We start from the raw sequence: 24,190 nt of genomic DNA, 5'->3' as shown, positions 1-24,190 counted from the left end.
CCTTGAACTCACATGGGAGATCCCAAAAGAGGCTCTTGGCTCCTGGCTTCGGATCAGCTCAGCTCTGGCTGTTGCAGCCACTTGGGGAGTGAACCATCAGATGGATCTTTCTGTCTCTCCTCCTCTCCATATACCTCACTTTCCAATAAAAATAAGTAAATCTTTAAAAAAAATAGAATTACTGAAACACATAATGGCAAAATGTAAGCAACAAAATACGTAAAAAAAATATAGTTATTTTTCTTCAAAATAAGCAGTTGTAGCTGTGGTGACAGGCAGGTGTTGTTAGCTGCTCACTGTGCATGGAGTGCGAGCTCACTTGGTAAGATGCAATCAAAAAGCAGAAACGGGGGTTTTGTGTTTGCATCCCTGAAGCTGCAAGAGGATAATTTTTATTCACCAGCAAGAGATGTTGGGTAATTTTTAGCTACTATTTGAATTTCCCTTCTGAAAAATGAGCTGTGTAAGGGTCAGGATCGAGATGTTGTTGCCCTCTGTAGCCTGCAGAATGCCTGCAGCTGTGCCCGGTAGCTATTGAATGCTTATCACTTGGCAGGATTGCGAAAGAGGCACTGGGGTCTTTGATGTCAGCAGTCAGCAGTGTTAGAAACTGGAGCGTCAGTGTCTACAACAGCCTGCGGAGAAAGCTGGTGGGGTAGCTTCCCTCGAGTGTGGTCTGACAAGCAGACCCGAGCATGTCTGACTTTACCATTTTCTTTTTAAAATTTGTTTATTTATTTTTATTGGAAAGCGAGATTTACAGAGAAGGGCTGTATCATTCCCAGGGCTGATTCACTCTCCAACTGGCTGCTGCGGCCAGAGCTGAGCTGATCTGAAGCCAGGAACCTCTTCTGGGTCTTCCACACGGGTGCGGGATCCCAAGGCTTTGGGCCGTCCTCAACTGCTTTCTCAGGCCACAAGCAGGGAGCTGGATGGGAAGCAGGGCCGCCTGGACATGAACCAGCACCCATCTGAGATCCCAGCGCATGCAAAGCGAGGACTGTTTTTAAAGATTTCTTTTTTTTTATTGGAAAGGCAGAATTGCAGAGAAAGAGAGAGGCATCTTGTATCTGCTGATTGACTCCCCAGGTTGCCACAATGACTGGTGCTGAGTCGTTCCGAAACCAGGAGCCAGGAACTTCTTTCTGAACCTGCCGTGTGGGTGCAGGGCCTCCAGGACTGTGTTATCCTCTGGTGTCTTCCAGGTCGTAACAGCAAGTAGGATCAGAAGTGGAGCCACTGGGACACGAACCAGTGTTCATATGGGATGCATTGTGACATCTCATATGCAATAAGGCATACAGATGAGTTACCAGATGCAGAGATGTGTTGGGCACAGTCCAGAAGTGCCCTGGCCCGGGAGCCCATGTTCCTAGGGGATCGGGTTTGCCCCCACACTCTGCACAAAGACGTGTCCTCCAGTCTGGGCCAGACCCCCATCGGGTGCTGTCATCACATCGACCTGGTCGCTTGTGGAGTCGGTCGGGCCCTTCTCCCTCCTGCAGTGATGGACAGGAGACTGACAGCTCCGGGCCTCTCATCACGGGCTGGTGTTCCTGGTGAGTGGCCCCCATTCTGCTGTTGTCCCACAGCCCACCAGGAGTCACCTCGTTTGAAAAAAAGATGTGGTTTGTACTCAAGAATGACTCGGTGCCAGGAACTATGGACAAAAACCAAACATGAACTTCCTGTTTTGTCCCGTGGGTGTAGCAGCACGGAGTGGAACCTGCAGTATTACTGAGAGAAGAATCTGACGTGGATCCACGGCCCCCTCTGCTGGTGCTTTGTCTTCTCTACTGGAAAAACAAAACAGTGGTTTAGGTTGCTTTCCTTTTTTGAAACTGTAAATCCTAAATGAAGGCCTTAAATTCTGTAACTATTTTAGATCAGCTTGTTGCTGCTCTCCTTCCTGAACCCTGAGATTTGTCTTACATATATAAGCAGTTAGTGCCAAATATGAATTCCTTATAAGAACCAGGAGGGGGAAAAAAAGGTGTTTCTGAAAATGAAAGCTTTTCAGAGTAGCAGCCAATGCCCCCTTAGTTCATGGGGGAAGAAGTGCAAAGGAAAGACATCCTTGGGTTCCCTTTCCCTCTATTGTTAAGGTTAAATAAAAGCTTGAAATTTCACAACCAAGGAAACCAGATGCCCAGAAAGCCAAATATTAAAACTTGTGAATTGTCCCAAGGTAGCCTAGCAGCTGAAGTCCTCGCCTTGTATGCACTGGGATCCCATATGGGCACCAGTTCTAATCCCGGCGGCCCTGCTTCCCATCCAGCTCCCTGCTTGTGGCCTGGGAAAGCAGTTGAGGATGGCCAAAAACCTTGGGACCCTGCATGCACTTGGGAGACCTGGGAGAGGCTCCAGGCTCCTGGCTTCAGATGGGCTCAGCTCTGGCTGTTGCAGCCACTTGGGGAGTGAATCAACAGATGGAAGATCTCCCTTTCTGTCTCTCCTCCTCTCTGAATATCTGACTTTACAATAAAAATAAATCTTTTTTAAAAGAGAAAGAGATAATGGTTAGGATTGGAAAAAAGAAAACTTGTGAATTATTTATAATCAAAATGAGCCCGCAAGCTAAGTGCAGATCTGAGAAGTTGAAGGAAGACAGGAGAGTGGGTGCCGGGTGAGCCAAATGAATCAGATACTAAGAGAAGGTGTTAAGGTGACAGAGCTCAATAAGTAGGACAGAGACTTTTAGAATGGTTGCATGAAAACAAATTTACTTGTTATCTGTTTGGGTGTATGAACACATGCTTAGAATGCTTTTTCTCCTAAAGATAGCAACTAAGTAATTTGCCTTGCCCGTCCTTAGGGGACCAGAATTGTGTGTACTATAGCACACGTGGACACAGCCAGTAACGTGGTGAGTGGGGAGGAAGGCCTGTCTGGGCTGAGACCTTAAAGTCTGATTGCCACATCTGCCACTGGGTCCAGAGATGGTGGGAATCCAGATTTTGTGAGCTGAGTCTGCATCTACTGTTGACAGTTCATTCAGACTGTATAGATGCTGTGTAAGTCAACTCTGGTGTCAGATGTAGCTCAGAGCTACCAGTTTTCAGCTCTGATCCTGCAGACACAGACCCCGTCACTTTCAGTACAGTTAGGGGAAAATAGCTTCGCTAAACCTGCGCTTGACCTTCTTAATCCTCCCACTTGAGCTCAGTTGGAGGGCTGCAGCTGCAGCAGTCCCGGAAGTGGCTCTGACCCCCACCCTCATACACTGCAGGGTGGCCTTGCAGGAGTGAACCCGTCAGCTCCCACCGAGCACAGCCTGGCTTTATGTTGACCTGAGGAAAGAGACTGTGACCCCCTTGGAGAGCTAAAGGCGTCTCAGCTTGTGCAAGGCTGGAGACACACTGCACAATGACCTCAGATACTGACGCTGCTGTGAAAGACAGTTGCGGAAGCTCGGGGTTCCAGAGCCCCTCAGTACCTCCATCCTGGCCCCCGGATGCGAGCACTTCAGAAAGTTAGTGGGAAAACAGAGTTAAACCATGCTTAGCCTCGTGCAAACACGCCTTCAAATCCATGTATTGTTTTCTCATTGCATGCATTTTTTGGAGCTTCGTCGTGTGACGTGGCCATTTCTCTTAGTTCACCTTCTTTGGCTTGCAGGGATAAGATGTTTGGTAGAGTGAGTTCAAGTTTGTCCTGCTCTCCCCTCTGTCTCTCCATCATCATCACATCCCTCATGTGAACCTTGGAGGTGTATCAAGACAGCTGGAGTCGTGCAGGGTGACACAGCCACAGTCCCGGGTGTGGGGGACACCTCTTGGTGACCCGCGATCTCTCTCCACGACAGGACCTGATGCACTGCACAGCCTTTGCCACAGCTGACAAGTATCATCTGGGAAGTCTGGCCCAGGAGCTCACCTCCCACGGATACGTTGAAGTCACGAACTTACCTAGAGGTACTTCTGCTTGCTCCTGGGGCCAAGTATGTTAAAATGCATTGGAAAGCCATTCTCCTACGAGATTGTCTAAAGTATACATTTGCTTGCCTTTTGCTTTCTCTTAGCAGGATTGTATCATTAAAGCAGTATTGAATCTCTTATATGAGTAACACATAAAAATAAGAAATTAAATTGAAATTACAAAAATTGAAATTAGTGTGTTTTATAAAGCTTCATTTATAAGATCTGTCTTCCAAGAAGTGATCAAAAGCCACTTACTTCCTGTCAAATCAAAAAGTTACTTTCGTATTACAAAACCCGAAAATTGGTAGAAATGGGAAGAGCCTTAAAAAGACCTCAGTCAAATACTTTAAAATTACCAAAATTGCAAAAGTAAGAAGTTAAACAAAATGGATTTAAGAAGAAATCTTTTGAGGATTTTTAACTTAGACTGAAGGATTCTTGAGAAAATAGGATATTTTCCATTTAAAAAAAAAAAAGTAGCTGAGGCCATTTTGATGGAAGAAAATTTTATAGTGAACTCAGGCTATCCCAGAGGCCGCAGAGTTGATTAACTTGGCCCACTGTAGCAAAGGTAGTGCGTGGGAAACCTGCCTGCTCCCGAGACGGATGCGAAGCGACACCTGTCCTGTGCGGAAGCGGTGAGCGCTCATGCTGCCTTGCTCTTCCTAGCCCTGGTGATTTGGACAGGTGCTCTGTGCCATTCGGTGACAAAGAAGTGCAGCAGGCTCCCAAAGCCAGCAATGTCTAGAGCCCCCAAGCTGAAAGCTTGCCCAGGTGCGTCCCTGGTGGAGCCCAAAGCTGCTGGCAGCATGACATGTGCTCTGCAGACTGGGCTTGCCACGCCTTCGATGTCTTCAGTTGGCATTTGTGTGCCTTTGGCCATGGATGGGACCCTGGTCCTGCACATGGGCAGTCTCAGGAAGTTAGAGCTAACCCAGAAGACGGTGCTGTCTGAAACACCCACTCCCCGGCCTCTCCCAACAGTTTGAAATTTTAAAGACCCTAGTTTACAGTAAGAAATTGCATGTGATGTTTTATAAGCTGATATTGTATCTATTAGCATAATTTACATTGTAGGATATATGTGTATAGCAAATATTACCACTTTAATATACAAAGCAACTACTTTGTTTTTAAAAGATTTATCTATTTTTATTGGAAAGGCAGATATACAGAGAGGAGAGACAGAGGAAGATCTTCCGTCTGATGGTTCACTCCCCAAGCGGCTGCAACAGCCAGAGCTGAGCCAATTTGAAGCCAGGAGCCAGGAGCTTCTTCTGGGTCTCCTACTCGGGTGCAGGGTCCCAAAGCTTTGGACCCACCTCTACTGCTTTCCCAGGCCACAAGCAGGGAGCTGGATGGGAAGCGGGATAGCCAGGATTAGAACTGGCGCCCACATGGGATCCTGGCATGTTCAAGGAGAGAACTTTAGCCACTAGGCCACTGTGCCAGGCCCCAAAGCAACTACTCTTGATGAATGCTTGCATGTCAGCCTGTTTAATAATATTTAGTATTTGAAAATAAGAATTTTAAAAATATGGATGACTATAGTGACAGTTTTCATAACTAACTTTGAAAGTGGGTATGTTTCGAAATGATCAATACCTTTTAGTGCTGTGTATTTTCTATTGGGCCACACTTTATAGAATTTAAAATTGGTCAGAGGCCGGGAAGAGTGCAGGGAAGAAGGATGGAAGGGGATGGTTAACAGGTGCGAAGCTGCAGGGGGAAGTAGCTGGGCGTGAAGATTTGAATGTCGACAACATGAAGCAATGATAGATGCGTGGGACGGTAGATATGCCGGTTCCTCCGGCCTGATCGTTACTGTGTACGTGTGTTAAATTGTCACATGCTGGGCCCGGCACAGTGGCCTACCGGCTAAAGTCCTCACCTTGAACGTGCTGGGATCCCATATAGGCACCAGTTCTCTCTCTTTTTTTTTTTTTGTCATTAGCATTAGTTTATTATAAAAGAGACATGGAAATTATTTACATGATGAAAGATTTCAGAACATCACTGGAATGGGCAGCTTCACGTGATGCCATTTCAATAGATTTCAATGTGTATATTTTCCAAGAATGTCACCATCTCTAAATAGAAAATGATCCTTGTCATCTAGAACTACTTTGGTGCCTCCATATTCTGGAAGAACTTTATCTCCAACTTTCACACTAACTGGCTGACTCTGTCCACCCTTTCCTTTAGAGCCCGACCCCACAGCCACTACTGTCGCCTGCAACACTTTCCCTTGAGACTTCTCCAGGAGCATGATGCCTCCTTTGGTGACGGTTTCCGCAGCACTCCTTTCCACCAGCACCCAGTCAAAGAGAGGCAGAGACTTCCTAAATGCTTGTCCCGCCATGGCCACAGCTCCCGCTCCCCTTGTGCACCACCGCAAGGAGAGAGACGCCCCACAGGCCGACCTCTCGGGGTGCGTGAAAAGGCCAGGCGTGTGCACAGGCGCACATCCCCTTCTTGGCCCCACCCGAGGGGGCGGCCGCCGCAGCGCGCATTCATACCAGTTCTAATCCCGGCTGCCCCATTTCCCATCCAGCTCCCTGCCTGTGGCCTAGGAAAGCAGTCGAGGATGGCCCAAAGCCTTGGGTCCCTGGACCCATGTGGGAGACCTGGAGGAAGTTCCTAGTTTCTGGCTTCTGATGGACACAGCACCGGCTGTTGCGGTCACTTGGGGTCACTTCCTCTCTATATATCTTCTCTATATATCTGACTTTGTAATACAAATAAAATAAATCTTTAAAAAAAAAGTCACATCATACCCATCTGATACCTATAATTACTGTGTGCCCATTTAGAAATAAACCTGGTTTTTTTCATTCACAATTAGTTTGTGAATATCAAAATTATGTTATTAATAAAATGGTATTTGAAAAGGGGTTATTAATACTTCAGATCTGTATAATTCCATTTTGTAAGAAGTTTAATGCCTGAACTTCATCTGTGTTGAACCTAACACTTGGTAGCTGGACTGATGGTTACGGAAGCAAAAGGAGTGTGGATGAGTGGTTTTCAATAGCACTAATAACAATAGCAAAGAAATTTGGTATGAAAATAGTTTCTTTCCAAATGATATGAGGTCACTGTTAGTGCTCTTCTGGCTTAATGTGTGAAGGCCTATCAGGAACTTGAGTACAAAGAGGAGCATTGAGTTACATGCACAGCATGGTATGTATGACATTGTAAGTACTGAGAAAAGTGTTGCCTCGTGACTCAGACCTTGTACCACAGTTTCTCACTCATTGATTTTTAACCACAGATGCAGCAAACATTTTGGTGATGGGTGTGGGAAATGCCGCCAAGGAAGGTGACCCTGCAATGGTGTTCTTCTTCAGGTGAGACGGGCGAGAAGCCCCCGTGGGCAGCTGGCTCAGGCGGGGGGCAGGGCTGGCCTCCCAGAGCAGGTGCACCTTGTGGCCAAGGGCTCTTTCATGGTGTGTTTGAGCTTTGGCTTCAGCATCTGATTCTTGGTGGGTTCGGAGAGCGCCTCAGTGTCAGGAATCCTCTGGTAAATCCTCATTTAGAGTTTTTGAAGCTAGTGATCTTCCCTCGTTGGTCTTTTTATCTGCACATTCTCATGGCCATGTTGGCATGGACATCCCTGCCTCCACTGTGCTTAGTCCCCTTAACCTTGGGCTGTGCCACAGCTCCTGCTGTCTTTTCCTTGCCGTTTTCTCTTGCTTCTCAGCTGAAGTTTTAGTCCATTTTCCCTCTCCACAGACTGGCACCAACTCACCTACAAGTACACCTTGAAATTTGATGAGGCTCTTACTTTATCAGGTGCTATTGTCAAATATGACAATTTTGTCAAATCAGTAAGTAAATTCTGTTTTAAAAAAATGGCATTCTAGGGCCTAGTACAATAACCTAGAAGTTAAAGTCCTTGCCTTGCACGTGCCAGGATCCCATATACATGTAGGTTCCTGTTACTGGCTGCCTCACTTCCATCCAGCTCCCTGCCTATGGCCTGGGAAAGCAGTCGAGAACAGTCCAAACTTTGGGACCCTGCACCCATGTGGAAGACCCAGAAGAAGCTTTTGGCCATCGCAGCCACTTGTAGGATGCCAGTAGATGGAAGATCTTTCTCTCTGTATATCTACCTTTCCAATAAACAAATCTTTTAAATAATGGAATTCTAAAAACATTGTAGAAATTACCTAAGAATGGCCTCACTGAGAATGTGTGTAGCTTTTACTTGATTGATTGTCTTGTTCTCTTCAACCAGGGAAGGAGCTGCTGTATTTTGGAATGTGAAAGACAAAACTGTAAGTATAAGGGAAGTGTGGAAGTATAAAAAGCCTTGGAACAGCACAAATTGCTAATCAAACCTCAGTAATTTAAGACATTGGAGAGGAAATCACGGACTACGCTCCACATCTGCCCTCTCCATTATGTAATCTTTATTCTCAATTTCAGCTTCCAAAACGTATCTTATTTAACTTATTTATTTTTGTCATTTCATTTCTGACTTATTTGTAAGTTTCTGCACACGCTGACTCAGGGAGAATCAGAGCCGCCCTGGCTTCTCAGTGGACGGAAGTATATTTGCATGTGATAACATAAAAAATGAAAAATGTCTGCATACAGAGTTACTTGCAAAAAACGCATTTTCTAAGCCTTAAAATAATTTCTTCAGTAGCCAAATCAAGATTGGTTTAGTATTTGTACAACCCTTCTAGAAGCAGTGTGGTAATAAGCTGTATTACAGTTTTTTTTTGTATTTAACTCAGCAGTTTTTTATAAACTTTTTCCATTTTTTATATTTTTCGCAATCTTTACATAGTTGTTTAGGGTAAAAAGGTTCAAGGGCTACAGGAAAGTGGGTAAGACTATTAGTTCCATATTGATTCCTTCATGTATCTGAGGTAAAGGGGGATATTAAGGGAGAAGCCACACCCAGTCTGTCACCCACACCAGGTCCCTGATGTGGGGCATAATCCAAGATTCTTATTCAAGTGGTTTTCATAGTTCAACAGTTATGAATCGCTGCCAGTCCCGCCACTCCAAGCAGGATGAGGTCGTTGAAGAATCCACTGATTGACATAGTCCATGACACAGTCTCCATTGCCCTGTTTTTCACTGCCAACACATGGGTGAGGTGGTTGATTGACTTGTTCTGTCTTTCTGTCTTTTCTTGGTTAGGGTTCTGAGTCTGGCATTTCGATTGGGGAGATCCCAAAAGAAACCTTGTCTGAGGTGTTCACAGACCAGATTCTTGTGCGTACTAACAAGTACAGGGCCCTGCACAGTCCATCACCCCGATCAGCTGGTGGTTGCAGTTGCTGGGTTGGTTGCTGCTGGTGGTTGCAGCCCAGTCTTCCACTAGAACCAATGGGTGCTGCAGTCCAGCCTGGTTCTTCCCAGCACACACTCAGCCCTCACATAAACCAATGGGAGCGACAGCCTAGTCAGAGACCCACAATAACCCCTACCAGGCCCGCCCCCTACCCTGGTTCCCGTGCTTGCCAGTATGTGCAGCGGACTAGTCCAGTCTGACCCACATCCAATTCAGCTCTCATACATGTCAGTGGGCATTGAAGCCTAGTTCAACCCAACCAGCTCCACTATTCAGCCCACACAGATGTTGTTGGATGCTCTTCTGTCTAGCCACCCCAGCCCCTGTCCTAGTTTTTGCCCTCTAGTGGGAGTAGTAACCCAAGAAGATTAAATATTAAATATTAAACCCACTATTTCCCTCCCAGGCCTCTCCCACTCCCAGATTATACACTCTAGGTAGTTCTGTTGTCTAACTTGACAGAATTAGCCCCCAGTGCCAGCTTCTGCCAGCTGATGCTGCAGCTAAGCCCAAACAACCCTCACCCACTCTGATTTTGTTTGCACCAGTAGGGAACAATCAGCCCAGCCTGGCTTTTCCCTGATCTAATCCACATGAGGCACACAGGTGTTCTAGTCCTGGCCTAGTCTGGTCTGCACCCCCATCCCAGCTCATACTCTCCAGTGGGAGTAGCCATCCAGCAGGGGAGGGCCCACATATTCCCCCTTGCCAGCTCTGCCCCCTCCTTCCTGGTTCTCACGTGTGCTGTTGGGCACTGCGGTCACATCCGGTACAGGCAACCTCACCTTGGCTTTTCGTATTGTGCACTAGTTTTTTGTGGCAACCAAACCCGGCTTGACTCACACTCTGTTCAGGTGCTCGGATTTGTCAGTGGATGATGTGAACTGATTCAGCCTAGTCTGCCCCTGACCCATGCCAAATGTGCGCCAGTGGGTAACTTTCCATGGCCTGTTCTGGGCTGTTTCCTTTCATGCCTCTTGTGCTTACCTGCATTGTCCGTGTCCTACCAGAAGAGTTGCCCAGGCTCCTCCATCAGAACCTCTCCCAGTGCCAGATTTTGAGCATACCAGGGGGTCAATGAGCCAGCCCTACTCAGTTCACCTCCTGTCCTAGCAGAAGCAGTGGCTTTTCCTGCCTGTCCTTCCACCCAATCTGGTTCTTACTATTGGATGTTTCAGCCCAGCCACAGCTTGTCCATACCCACATATGGCTCACACATGGCTCAGTAGGGGCTGAGACCTAGCCTAGTCCATCTCACATCTACCCTGGTTCTCCAAGACACCAGATGGTGTTGGAGTCTGGCCCGGCCTGGTGTGTCCAGTCCCAGTCCACACTTGTGCTAAGTGAGACTGCAACCATATCCTGATCAGAACGCAGCCCCCATTCCAGCTCATGCGTCCCTTGGTGGGAACCTCAACCCAGCTAGTGTTGTCCCCTTAGCTCCCCAACCAGGCCTGTTCCCAGCCATAGATCACATGCATGCCCGTGGTTGCTCTGACTCCGCTTGGCACAGCCCCTCACCTGTCCCGGCCCTTGCGTTAGATGCTGTGGCTTAGCGTCCCTGGCTCATGCAGACCAGTAGGAGCAAGAGCCGAGCTCGGCATGACCTGTGCTCCATCCTGATTTCAGATTTTGGCTGTGGGCTAAGGTTTGCTCAGTCCAGCCCGGTTCACCCCGTTCCAGTACCAATTGACACATTACCCAGCTGTTGGAGCTACTTTGCCCAGCTTGTACGACCCCCAGGTCTGGACCACATGTTCACCAGCGGGAGCTATCATCCGCCAGGGGAGTTTCCCAAGTTCCTCCACTTAATCCACTCCCAGACCCAGTTCTCATACATGCCATTAGGTTTTAAGGCCAGTGCCTGACATAGTCTTGCCTTCCAGTTGGCCTTGTATGAGCAGTTTTACACTCAGTTATCCAGAGAAAATAATCATAGTTATTCATGATAATTATGCACCTAAACATTCTTCAAAGTGTTATTTGTTATAGCAGAAAATATGAATATCAAAGCATGCACTGTAGGAAAGTTTAAAATATACTACAACTTGAAAAGTCATGTGGAAAATATATATTCCTAGGAACCTGTCTATCAAATGATATAGTTAAATTCAAAGAGCAGATTACAAAATATAACTGATATTATATAAGAGATCATTTAAAAATATGCTTCATGCAGTTCCAGTTTTACTAAGCGGAAATATACCCCCACTTGGTGAGGAGTGGGGAAGAGGCCTTGGAAAAAGGAAATAACCAATACATATGTGAAAATACAAATGCAATCATAAATATTTTCTTCTTAAAATTGGGAAAACTGTTTTGGAAATTAGTATGCAAGAATTTACCAGATAGAAGCATGCCTGTCTTTTGAGCTGACAGTTCCTAAAAAGTACTCTGACAAGGCCATGAAAATAGGATCTTGCTGCATTGTCGAGTAGAGTATCGGCTTCCCATGTCAGAGTGCTGAACTGAGTCTCTGCTAGTCTGTTTGTAACGCAGCTTCCTTCTAGAGTGTCCAGAGCACACCAGAAGATGGCCCAGCTCTGCTGCCGGTGTGAGAGACTCCACTGGAGTTCCTGGCTCCTGGCTTCAGCATGGCCATGCCCTGGCTGTCGGTCATGCGGGGAGTGAACCAGCAGATGAAGATCTCTGTCTCTAAGTCAGTTTCAGTTCCTCCGTTGAGGAAGCTGGTGGTAAAAGGATTCACACGTGCAGGCCAGTGCCTGCCTCAGTGTGTGCACGCGCTCCAGTTCTGGGAGCGTACACAGCAGGTCTAGTCATGGCAGCCTGGATTTTAGAACAGAGCGAGGTGCCCACTTTCCACCCCGTGTTGATTAGATGTTGTAAGTGTGATGGCCTTTAGTGAACTATGAGATTCAGTAAATTTATACAGTTCCAGTTTTACTAAGAGAAAATATATGCCCACATGAATTTCATAAACTATGAGATTTAATGTGTATATTACATATTTTACATATGTGTGTGTGTGTTACCCTGATAGGTTTAATGTCACAGTGCATTTGCCTTTTCCTTAGAAACCAAACATACCATTAAATGCAGTGAAAAAGCATTGTGGCATTAACATGGTAACATAATTGTAGTGTGAGAGTTTTAACTTTCATGTTAACTTTCCTTTTCTTTCAGAGGAAACATGTGATGCAAGTTCTAGAAAAGCATGAGATTGAGCCCTACGAAGTCGCGTTGGTACACTGGGAAAATGAAGAGCTTAACTATGAGAAAGTAGAGTAAGCAACTTTTTTCAGACTTACTGAAAGGACTGAAATAAAGGTAAAACAGCGGAGGAAATGATTTATGAAAACCATGTAACTGTTGGTATTAAACAAATTTTTTAACTTCTTGGGCCAGCCACAAACTGAAACAAGTGGAAAGATGGTATCATGCTAGAAAGAAAACATTTGCTAAGTTTTCTAAGAAGCCTGAAGCAAGAAAATAGCATTCCTTCATTTCATGGAATCTATTACATTGTTCCAGAAACATTTTCTCTCCAGCAAATCCTGTTGATTGGGTGTTAACAGAAAGGAAGTGTAATGAAGAGTGGTGTATGGAGACCCAGGAAGTATAGTGAGAGGTGATGTGTGGGAACCCCTGGAGAGTCCAGGTCAGGAGAGTGAGGGTTGATCGGTCAGGCTGAGTTTCCTTCCTGGCTGGCTAGGCCCCACCAGGAGAGCGCAGAGAGCGCACACGTCGGGAAGGTCCTGTTCCACGTCAAGTACCTTTTGGTTAAACAGACAGAGCTGTTGTGAATGAAGGAGGAGGCAGAGCTTCAGGGAATTCCGGTGCTACAGCAGCTCTCAGGCCGTGCGAGGCCTGCAGGCATCCCACCTTGCGTCAGCCACTTCCTTCTGGCCAAGCCCTGTGCTTGCTATCCTCTGGCTTTGCCTAGCCAAAGGCTCCGGGCCGGAGACTGAGGGCCCACAGGGGTGCACCCAGGAAGCAGGATGCACACCTAGAGACAGAACGAAGGAAGGCCTGATGGGATTTCCTGCATGGTGCTGATGGTTTCCCTGCGCCCCTTCTGCACTCCACTTCCAGATCACACTGTTGCTTTCTGGGCACCCATGTGTGCCCGCTCCGGGTGTGTGTGTGCGCATGGTGCTACACACACAGATATGCACGCACTCGGTGCTACAAACTCTAGCAGGCTAAAAATCACAGCTGCTTGGCTCCCAGGACCAGGAAGTGGCAGTGGCAGGTGGATGTAGCTTTATATTCAGTATTTTCCAGTTAGTAATTTATTGTGAACATTTTCCCATTTCTATTAAATATCTTTCTCCCTTGATGATGTCTGTTCTTGTGGAATTGGCTGTGAACCATTATCCCATTGGGTATTTGGTTTGTTTTCTAGTTTTTATTGTCCATCATTTGACCCTAAAAGCTTTCTTTGCTTCTTTGAGTATTTCTAGGATGAATTTCTAGAAGTAGAATTATTTGCCTCAAAATGTGTGGGAACACTTGTAGAAATTGTCAAAGTGGCCCCTACAAAAAAATTGTAAAGTGGCCTTTTCAGAAGAAAAACCAAAAGTACCTTTCAAATTTCAAAGATCCCTTGTCTTTGTCTGCACAGGGGGCAGTCAAAACTTCACAGAGGGGAAATCAAGTTAAACTCGGAACTGGATTTAGATGACGCCATCCTGGAGAAGTTTGCTTTCTCCAATGCTCTTTGCCTTTCGGGTGAGTGTACACCTGCTGCCGAGCAGAGCAGGCTTCCTACAGCTGCGTGCACTCCAGGGCAGTCAGGCCCTCAGCAGAAAGTCTGACATGCTGTCACGGACTATTCAACAAACCCTGAGCATTCCTCCTCTCCCAGCAGTAGTTAGTGGCAAAGATGGTTCTTCCCATCTACGTTGATAACGCTTACCAGAAACACTTTTTCAGTGCTTGTCTGTGCCTTTGCTCTCTCTGCTCACCTCTGTGTGACTGTAATCCACCCTCTGGGGTTCCACGAGAAGTGAGCATTGTGCTGGGAGATCCACGCCCCTGAGTTGAACGCTGTCAGTCCTCTGCAAGTGGCTTTGGCTACTGCCACTGCAGCCCCTCTGTGCCATCCTGGGGAGCCCCAGAGTCCCTCCTGCCTGATCCGTGGAGCTGCTCCTGGCCCCGTGGTGTCCCTGTCCCCATCTGGACTTCCAGGATGTAGAGCTGGAAATTGGAAAGTCAGAAATTCTCCCCATATCCCTGTTCAGTTTCCTGGGTCTTGTTCCTCTTGAGTTCTGTCCTTGACAGGAGCTGCTGTTTTAAATCTTGGTGTCAAATTTCTGGCTCGTTTGCTTCCATCGTTGAAATGACAGCAAAAGTGCTATGGAATTGTGCACTGCGTGTACACATGAATGTGATGATAAACAAATACCCCACTCTGAATTTTTTTTTCCCCAGTGAAGCTGGCTATTTGGGAAGCGACACTGGATAAGTTTATTGAGTCTATTCAGTCCATTCCAGAGGTAATTAAATCAGCTTTATACTTGCTCTCAAGGGTTGATTTCTAGTTGGGGAAAATACATTTCCCAGTATAACACATGATTGGGGGGGAAAAGTGATAAGAAACACTACACCAAATTTAAGCACAAAACAGTTTCCCAATTATATATCGGATGAGGAAATAAACTTTATATTGATTATTTTTTTGCTTATTAAAATTTAAAATTTCTTTTGTTTGAACAATTTTTTTATATATGTGTGAAATATATATTTATTTGAGAAGAAGAGAGAGAAAGTAAGTGACATGTGGCTCACTCACCCGATCCTCTCAGTGGCTAGGGTGCAGCCAGAGCTCGGAGCTGGAACTTCCAGGACAGCCGTATGGGAGTGGGAACTCAGTTACCTGAGCCATTTCCATCGCCTCCCAGTGTCTGTTAGCAGAAAGCTGGCCAAGAGCCAGGCATCAAACCCAGGTATTTTAGTGTGTGAAAAAGAGACCTTAATTGATAGGCTAAATGCCTACTCCCTAAATTATTTTTAACTTTTTATTATAAACTTTTATTTTTTTCCCACTGTTGCAGATTTACACGCGTGGGGCGAGGGGCATTCCACCCTCTCCCTTTCCCCCTTCTTCTTAACTCTATCCCCTTCCTTAATATTTGTCCCCAAGTTATTAGTAGTAGTAGTATTAAGATTTATTTTATTGCGAAGTCAAATCTACAGAGAGGAGAAACAGAGGGAAAGATCTTCTGTCTGCTGATTCACTCCCCAAGTGGCCACTATGGCCTGAGCTGAACCAAACCAATCCGAAGCCAGGAGCTTCTTCCAGGTCTCCCACCTGGGTCCAGGGTCCCAAGGCTTTGGGCTGTCCTCTACTGCTTTCCTAGGCCACAGGCAGGGAGCTGGATGGGAAGTAGAGCAACTGGGACACAAACTGCCACCCAAATGGGATCCTGGCTGTTTAAGATAAGCATTTAGCCACAAGGCTACAACACCAGGCCCTGTTCCCAAGGTATTACAATGACATAGTCATTCAACACTACAGTCTTAACTTTCAGATATATAAATGGTTATTTACATGTATATATAATTCATGATATGGCAAGGATAGGAGAAGAAGATAAAGTAGCATAACATAAAAGCATAGTTAAAAATAATAATAGGAGGGCCCGGCAGTGAGGCCTAGCAGCTAAAGTCCTCGCCTTGAAGGCGCCGGGATCCCACATGGATGCTGGTTCATGTCCCAGCTGCTCTACTTCCCATCCAGCTCCCTGCTTGTGGCCTGGGAAAGCAGTCAAGAACGGCCCAAGGCTTTAGGACCCTGCACCCGTGTGGGAGACCTGAAAGAAGTTCCTGGATCCTGGCTTTGGATGGGCATAGCATCGGCCGTTGCAGTCACTTGGGGAGTGAATCATCGGACGAAAGATCTTCCTCTCTGTCTCTCCTCCTCTCTGTATATCTGACTTTCCAATAAATAAATAAATCTTTTAAATAATAATAATGGAAATCCTGCTGTTATTCAGGGGAAAAGGTATATACTGTATGCATCCATTGTTTCCCCATGCTAATCTCATTATTAAGATTTTTTTGTTGTTGTTTGTTTGTTTTATATGTTTTTAAAATATTTATGTGAAAGAGTTACAGAGTAAAGAGAGAGATCTTCCATCTGCTTGTTCATTCCCCAACAAGTCACAGAGGCCCAACCTAGAGCTGAGCTGATCCTAAGCAGAAGCCAGAAGAATCTTAGGGTCACCCATACGGGTGCAGGGGACCAGGGACTTGAGCCGTTCCTTCCTGCACTTTCCCAGGCCACAGGCAGGGAACTGGACCAGAAATGGAGTAGCTGGGACGTGAACCAACACATGTGCAGTGTGCCAGCGCTATAGGCAAAGATTAGCCTACTGTGCCACAGCACTGGCACCCTTAAAATGTTTTTAATGTAACTGAATTAATGTGTCAAAGAAAGAGAAATGTTTTCTAAGATTATTACCACTTTTTCTTGATGAAAAAATTGCTTAGCTAAAATATGAAATAGTAGAACAAAAATGAACATGTATTCTTACATAGTAATAAAATTTCAAGTATGTTGAAAATTTTCTTCATCAATTTTGTTCTTACTGGAATAGGATTATATAATTAAGCTTAGGAAACGATATGCTGCTTTTTGGACCCAGCACAGTAACCTAGTGGCTAAAGTCCTCAGCTTGCATGTTTGGGAGTGAACCAGCGGACGGAAGATCTTTCTCTCTTCTCTCTGTAAGTCAGACTTTCCAATAAAAAATAAAATCTTAAAAAAAAAAAAAGATATCCCGCATTTCCAAGAAGAGATACAGTACAAAAAGATGGAAATGCTGATACGAAGGGCAATTTAAAAACGAACTGCAACACTTCTGTTTGATAAGATTGGTGGGGGTGGCAGCATTGTGACACGGGGGAGGGGCAAACCGCCATTGTAACTCCAGCAACCCAGAGTGGCACGCCTGCGTGGGTTCCAGGTCCTCACTTTGACCCAGCTCCCTGCCAGTGTCCTGGGAAGGCAGCTGCAAGGGGCCCAGGTGATGGGGTACCTGTCACCATGAGAGACCAAAATGGGGTTCCTAGTGTCTGGCTTCCTCCCATATGGGGAGTGAATCAACACATGAAGGATCTCTCATCCTTTCAAATAAATGAGTTCCCCTCTCCCCGAAAAAGGCTGAATTTAAACACTCATAGGGGAGACGGTCACCCAAGAGATGTTTACGTAGCATCAGAAGGCTGCTTCTTCAGAATTTGCTTATGTGCCTAATACTTATTAAAGGGGTTTGTGTGCACGTACATGCAACATACTGTCCTGTCTTGGAATGTGTCAGGGGTGGGTCCCCTGAAGATACCGATGCGCAAGTCCCCTGTCTAGAATTGTGTAGGTTTGTAATCCACACACATCCTCTTCTGTACTTTAAAAGATACTTCCAGGTAGCTTTCAATACCTGGTGTGGTGTGTATGCTGTGTAAAAGTTGTTACAGTGTGTTGTTTAGGGTATCATGACAAAAAAAACAGGAGATCTGTGTAGTTATATTTGTATGTGTCTTCTGTGCAGGTTGGTTACATTGCAATGCTGTTTATGTGGGCTTTGTTCTTTCTCCCACATAGGCTTTGAAAGCTGGGAAGAAAGTGAAGTTATCTCACAAAGAAGTTATGCAGAAAATCGGTGAGCTGTTTGCCCTAAGGTAAAACTTCGATCGCACATTACTATGTTTCAAACTTTTTACGGTCTCAACAAAACATTGTGATGGTTGAGCAAAGATAATGAAGTGCAAACCCCCAGAACTTGCGGGGCTCACAGCTGTTTTCATTTCATTGATCGTAGGCAGGGAAAGCCTTGAGAGTCAGGGGAGCTCTGTTAGGACTGTGGCTGGAGGAAATTCTGCATGGACAAGAAATCGTAACTAACCCGGATGAGGCCCATCTTGAATAGGGCAGTAGGTGTTCTTCGAAAGTGGAAGTATGTTCTGGAGTTTGGGTTAACAGGGATACTCATTACAAATACAGCATTGCATCACAAGGCTTTTTAGACTTAATTTGCTAGGATAGTTCATGTACTTATCTCATTGAACCTGAGACATGTTGAGTGAAAATACTGCTAGTTCAACCCTGACATTGTACTTTGGTCACACTTTAAATTTACTGAAATGACCTTATTCGCTTTACTTGAATATGGACTCTGTTGTCACATTCCATCTTGGGCATAAGAAGGAAAGCATAAAGGAATTGTACAAGTATGTTTTATTTGAAGGAGTTAGGAAGGGACAGAGAGATCATCCACCCGCATGTTCCCTCCACGTATGTTTGCAACAACCAGGGTTGGGCCAGGCCAAAGTCAGGAGCCAGGAACTCCGGCCTGGTGTGTCAGGAAGCAGCACCTGCTGCCTCCGAGGAGCATCAGGACTAAGTATACTTGGGTTTGTGAAGTTTCTAGAATGCCTTACTTTTTTTTAGTCCCAGTTTTCTTAGCTTTCTAACGTAAGTGCCAGGTGCTAATGAAAGGATCCTGATAAACATGTAAAAAGCACACTGTCTTTCTGTTTCACTTTTCATGATCTTTTTCTTTATTTATTTCTTGAAAGACAATTACAGAGAGAGATCCATCGATCCTCCACCTGTTGGTTTACTGCCCCAAATGGCTGCCAACACCTAGGGCTGGGCCAAGTAGAAGCCACAAGCCAAGGACTCTTGGGGTGCCCCATGGAGGTGTAAGGGTCCAAGCACTTGAGCCATCTTCCAGTGCTTTTCCAGGTGCGTTAGCAGGGAGTTGGAGCAGAAGTGGAGCAGCCAGGATTAGAAGCAGCCCTCACACAGAATGCTGAGGCACCTCACCCCATGGTGCCACAGTGCTGTGCCAGCGCCTTTCCTCAACTTTTTGAAGAACTCTTAGAGATGACACCTGCTTTATGTAAGCAAACAAGAATACGTTTTTCACTTCCATCTTTATATATCCATACATGTATGCATACATGTACACGTGTATATATATTTATAGTGAATAGCTATTTATATGTCACTTTTGCATCTCAAGTTTTCATTTAATTAAAAATTAAAGCAAGCTTAGGCATCTTGCTTGAATGTATAGAGTAGGCCTGTGGCACAGAAGCTCAGGCACTGCTGGGATGCCCTGAGCCCACAGTAGCATTCCTGGGAAGAGTGCTGGTCCAGGCCCCTGGAGGCAACATGGAATGGTTCAAGTGCCTGTGTCCAGGGCCCCGTCTGGTGGCCTAGTGGCTAAAGTCCTCACTTTGAACGCGTCGGGATCCCATATGGGTGCCGGTTCTAATCCCAGCAGCTCCACTTCCTATCCAGCTCCCTGCTCGTGGCCTGGGAAAGCAGTCAAGGATGGTCCAAAGCCTTGAGACCCTGCACCCATGTGGAGACCTGGAGGAAGTTCCGGACTTGTGGCTTCAGATCAGCACAGCACTGGCCATTGCACTCACTTGGGGAGTGACTCATTGGACGGAAGATCTTCCTCTCTGTCTCTCCTCCTCTCTGTATATCTGACTTTGTAAAAAAAATAAATAAATCTTTTTTTAAAAAAGTACCTGTGCCCCTGCTGCGACGCTGGGAGACGTAGACTGAGTTGCAGGTGCCTGGCTGAGCCTGGCTGATGGAGCATTTGGGGAGTGATTCAGCAGATGGAACATCTCTCTCTGTCTCTCCTTCTCTCTGTACATCTGATCTGTTTTTCCCATAAGAATAAATATATTTTTTAATGCGTAATATATTTCAGTTTTTCCTTGTTTATATTTTTGTGATTTGGGAGTTATCCGAAAAAAGTGTATAGTGGCTTCTATAATAAAAACAAGCTTAGAAATAAAAAACGAAGTGAGAGACTTCTTTTTATGGATCCATTTCATAAGTAATACTGGCATTAAAGACTGAATTAACATGGGTAAAAATTTGGGGGCCCTTAAGTTTTAAAAAATGTCACTCAAGTATTTTGCCAGTTTTTTGGAAAGATTTTTTTTTTTCTTTAAGGCCTCATGTAAATATGAGGTATAATAGAAACAATGATTTATACTACAAGATAGATTTAAAACGTGTGATTTCTCTGTTTTAAGGCATCGAATAAACTTGAGTTCCGACTTCTTGATCACTCCTGATTTCTACTGGGACAGAGAAAACCTGGAAGAACTTTATGACAAAACCTGCCAGTTCCTCAGCATTGCTCGCAGAGTTAAGGTAGGAACTTCACACTTTTGCTGAGAGAAACGTGCACAGTTTGTAACTTGTGTGACTGTGTGAAAAGAAATTTTAAACTAAATGAATGTTTTTTGATTTCTAAGAACAAATATTTTGTTGAATTTCACTTACCTTTGTAGATTGCCCCTTCTTATTTTTGCATGTTTTTGAACTTTTTGTCAAAAGATCTTTGGATGCTTGCTGTGCAGGCTGCATAAGGCTGTGAGCTTGGAGTCTCTGGCAAGTTTCTTGCAAGAGTCCATGTGTCCTGACTTGTATTGGGGACAGTGAGAATTTAAGAAAGGATCCTGTGAGACCGAGGGGTGACTGTAATGAGGGAGCTGGAGGGAGCAGTGACATTTGTCCATAGGTGACAGGTGGAAAGATGACAGAGCAGAGAGAAGTTGGAGAGGGAAGTGACGAGCTGTCTCATGTCCTGAGGTTAAAGGAGCAGCAGGATTAGCAGCTGGAATGGTCATGCAGGCATTGAGAAGTGGAGAAGCAAAACTCAGGAAAGCAAAATCTTCATCAAGGTACTGATGCAGACAGACCGTATGGGGAAAGAGAATAATAAGAAAAATTGATGTTGATACGATGTTGTGCAGTTCTGTGACATTGAATGGCATGTGGAACCACGTTGCACAGGCTCCAGGTGCTGAACTTCCCTCCCCTGGAGCTGCTCCATTGTCACCAGTCTCTGACAATGTGCTATATAAGTGGCTCTTTACACTGAGTGCCGTGTCCCTGCAGTTCATCTGAGCTGTCGGGTCCAACACTTCCTACCTTGCTAAGTGGTTACCTGAACATTGTGGGGAATCCGTTGGGACTGAAGCATCTTGTTTCCAAGGCTGTGTGTTCGTATAGGTTGGTGGTGACTACTCTAGCCATTACAGTATACAAACATAACTGAAATGCAGTCTGCTGGTTTCAGTGCTATATTATAGTAAGTTGTGCCTAGGAATCTCATTTCTTTGGGAATTTCCCTGCCTGTATATAATATGATGGTCTTTTTTTATGATATATATATATGTTTTTTAATTTTGACAATCTTTACATAGTTAATTAGGGTAAAAAGGTTCAAGGGCTACAAGAAAGCAGGTAAGACTATCATTTCCATATTGTTTCCTTCATGTTTAAAGGGGGGTATTAAGGGAGAAACTCCACCCAATTTCCAATCCTTCCCAAGGCCCGAATGTAGGGCATGCTCCGAGGTTCTTGTTCAAGTGGTTTTCATAGTTCAACAGTTATGAATCGCTGCCAATCTTGCCTCTCCAAGAACGATGAGGTCTTTGAAGAATCCACTGATTGAACTAGTCCATCATAGAGTCTCCGTTTGCCCCGTATTTCGCTGCCAACATATAGCTGAGATGGTTGATTGACCTGTTCTGTCTTCTGTCTTTTCTTGGTTAGGGTTCTGAGTCCAGCATTTCAGTTGGGGAGATCCCAAAAGAAACCTTGTCTGAGGTGTTCACAGACCAGATTCTTGTGTGTACTAACAAGTACAGGGCCCTGCACAGTCCATCACCCCGATCAGCTGGTGGTTGCAGTTGCTGGGTTGGTTGCTGCTGGTGGTTGCAGCCCTGTCTTCCACTGGAACCAATGGGTGTTGCAGTCCAGCCTGGTTCTGCGTAGCACAGGGACTTGCATTAACCAGTGGGAGCTGCAGCCTAGTTGGAGCGACCCACAATAGCCCCCACCAGGCCCATCCCCTACCCTGGTTTGCCAATATGTGTAGCAGTAGTCCAGTCTGACCCACACCCATTTCAGCTCTCATACACATCAATGGGTATTAAAGCTGTGTTCCCTCTAACCAGTTCCACTATTCAGCCCACACAGATGTTGTTGGATGCTCTTCTGTCTAGCCACCCCAGCCCCTGTCCTAGTGGGAGTGGTAACCCAAGAGGGAGGAGCCCACTATTTCCCTCCCAGGCCTCTCCCACTCCTGGATTATACACTCTAGGTAGTTCTGTGGTCTAACTTGACAGAATTAGCCCCCAGTGCCAGCTTCTGCCAGCTGATGCTGCGGCTAAGCCCAAACAACCCTCACCCACTCTAATTTTGTTTGCACCAATAGGAACAATCAGCCCAGCCTGGCTTTTCCCTGATCTAGTCCACATGAGGCACACAGGTGTTGTAGCCCTGCCTAGTCTGGTCTGCCCCCATTCCAGCTCACACTCTCCACTGGGAGTAGCCATCCAGCAAGGGAACCCCGACAAATACCCCCTTGCCGGCTCTGCCCCCTCCTTCCTGGTTCTCACGTGTGCTGTTGGGCACTGCGGTCACATCCGGTACAGGCAACCTCACCTTGGCTTTTCGTATTGTGCACTAGTTTTTTGTGGCAACCAAACCCGGTTTGACTCACACTCTGTTCAGGTGCTCGGATTCATCAGTGGATGATGTGAACTGATTCAGCCTAGTCTGCCCCTGACCCATGCCAAATGTGCGCCAGTGGGTAACTTTCCATGGCCTGTTCTGGGCTGTTTCCTTTCATGCCTCTTGTGCTTACCTGCATTGTCCGTGTCCTACCAGAAGAGTTGCCCAGGCTCCTCCATCAGAACCTCTCCCAGTGCCAGATTTTGAGCATACCAGGGGGTCAATGAGCCAGCCCTACTCAGTTTACCTCCTGTCCTAGCAGAAGCAGTAGCTTTTCCTGCCTGTCCTTCCACCCAATCTGGTTCTTGCTCTTGGATGTTTCAGCCCAGCCACGGCTTGTCCATACCCACATATGGCTCACACATGGCTCAGTAGGGGCTGAGACCTAGCCTAGTCCGTCTCACATCTACCCTGGTCCTCCAAGACACCAGATGGTGTTGGAGTCTGGCCCGGCTTGGTGTGTCCAGTCCCAGTCCACACTTGTGCTAAGTGAGACTACCACCATATCCTGATCAGAACGCAGCCTCCATTCCAGCCCACACGTGTCCCTTGGTGGGAACCTCAACCCAGCTAGTGTTGTCCCCTTAGCTCCCCAACCAGGCCTGTTCCCAGCCATAGATCACATGCATGCCCGTGGTTGCTCTGACTCAGCTTGGCACAGCCCCTCACCTGTCCCGGCCCTTGCGTTAGATGCTGTGGCTTAGCGTCCCTGGCTCATGCAGACCAGTAGGAGCAAGAGCCGAGCTCAGCATGACCTGTGCTCCATCCTGATTTCTAATTTTGGCTGTGGGCTAAGGTTTGCTCAGTCCAGCCCGGTTCACCCCGTTCCAGTACCAATTGACACATTACCCAGCTGTTGGAGCTACTTTGCTCAGCTTGTCCGACCCCCAGGTCTGGACCACATGTTCACCAGCAGGAGCTATCATCCGCCAGGGGAGTTTCCCAAGTTCCTCCACTTAATCCACTCCCAGACCCAGTTCTCATACATGCCATTGGGTTTAAGCCAGGTTCCTGCGAAGTCTTGCCTTCCAGTTGGCCATGTATGAGCTGGTGAATGTTGCAGCCCGGCCCACCCCACACCCTATTCAGGATGCACATTTGGGTGCTGCTGCCTTGACCAGTCCAGACCGTTGTCGGTTCCTTTACCTCCATGGTCACGCCTAGCTTAGTACATCAGCACCCTAACTTTTGAGGTAACCAGTGGAACTAGAATTTCCACAGGGTTTGGCCCTCACATCCCCCACAGAATCGACCCCCAGTTATGGTTCTCAAGTGCTAGTTAATGTAATGACCATACTTAATGTGACTCTTCTTCTGATCCATCATCATGTCAGGTAACAGGATATGATTCTACTGGATAAGCCCCGAGCCATAGCTTTTTCAGGGACAGATATTTGGTGGTCAGCATTGTTCAGTGATTACAAGTTCTTCAAAGAAAGA

The 24,190-nt window shown here is 46.1% G+C and overlaps 2 protein-coding genes across 5 annotated transcripts in view; one reads left to right on the top strand and one right to left on the bottom strand.

The window, feature by feature from the left end:
• The window catches only part of RMND1 (required for meiotic nuclear division 1 homolog), a 37,517-nt gene that overhangs the window by 4,705 nt on the left and 8,622 nt on the right, over window positions 1-24,190 (top strand). For 2 of the 4 annotated variants that reach the window (XM_040965237.1, XM_040965235.1), the window contains 8 exons: window positions 3,806-3,914; window positions 7,195-7,270; window positions 8,161-8,200; window positions 12,376-12,476; window positions 13,817-13,923; window positions 14,626-14,690; window positions 17,798-17,874; window positions 20,257-20,377. In XM_040965237.1, coding sequence (XP_040821171.1) covers window positions 3,812-3,914; window positions 7,195-7,270; window positions 8,161-8,200; window positions 12,376-12,476; window positions 13,817-13,923; window positions 14,626-14,690; window positions 17,798-17,874; window positions 20,257-20,377 — 690 coding nt within the window. In that variant the 5' untranslated portion in view covers window positions 3,806-3,811. Of the gene's footprint in view, window positions 1-3,805; window positions 3,915-7,194; window positions 7,271-8,160; window positions 8,201-12,375; window positions 13,331-13,816; window positions 13,924-14,625; window positions 14,691-17,797; window positions 17,876-20,256; window positions 20,378-24,190 lie in introns of those variants that run through there. The other 2 variants (XM_040965236.1, XM_040965238.1) reach the window with 2 other exon arrangements.
• Window positions 5,977-6,282, bottom strand: LOC121146238 (10 kDa heat shock protein, mitochondrial-like). Its single transcript, XM_040965645.1, has one exon. It carries the CDS (start codon window positions 6,280-6,282, stop codon window positions 5,977-5,979), a length of 306 nt encoding a protein of 101 aa, XP_040821579.1.

This window comes from Ochotona curzoniae, unplaced genomic scaffold, assembly GCF_017591425.1.
Source record: "Ochotona curzoniae isolate NIBS_2020 unplaced genomic scaffold, NIBS_Ocur_1.0 scaffold_3890, whole genome shotgun sequence".
Classification (NCBI taxonomy): Eukaryota; Metazoa; Chordata; class Mammalia; order Lagomorpha; family Ochotonidae; genus Ochotona; species Ochotona curzoniae.
This window is presented reverse-complemented; position numbering and strand designations above follow the sequence as displayed.

Coding starts and splice junctions, on each gene's coding strand:
- LOC121146238 (XM_040965645.1), bottom strand. CDS start 6,282: ATGGCGGGACAAGCATTTAGGAAGTCTCTGCCTCTCTTTGACTGGGTG.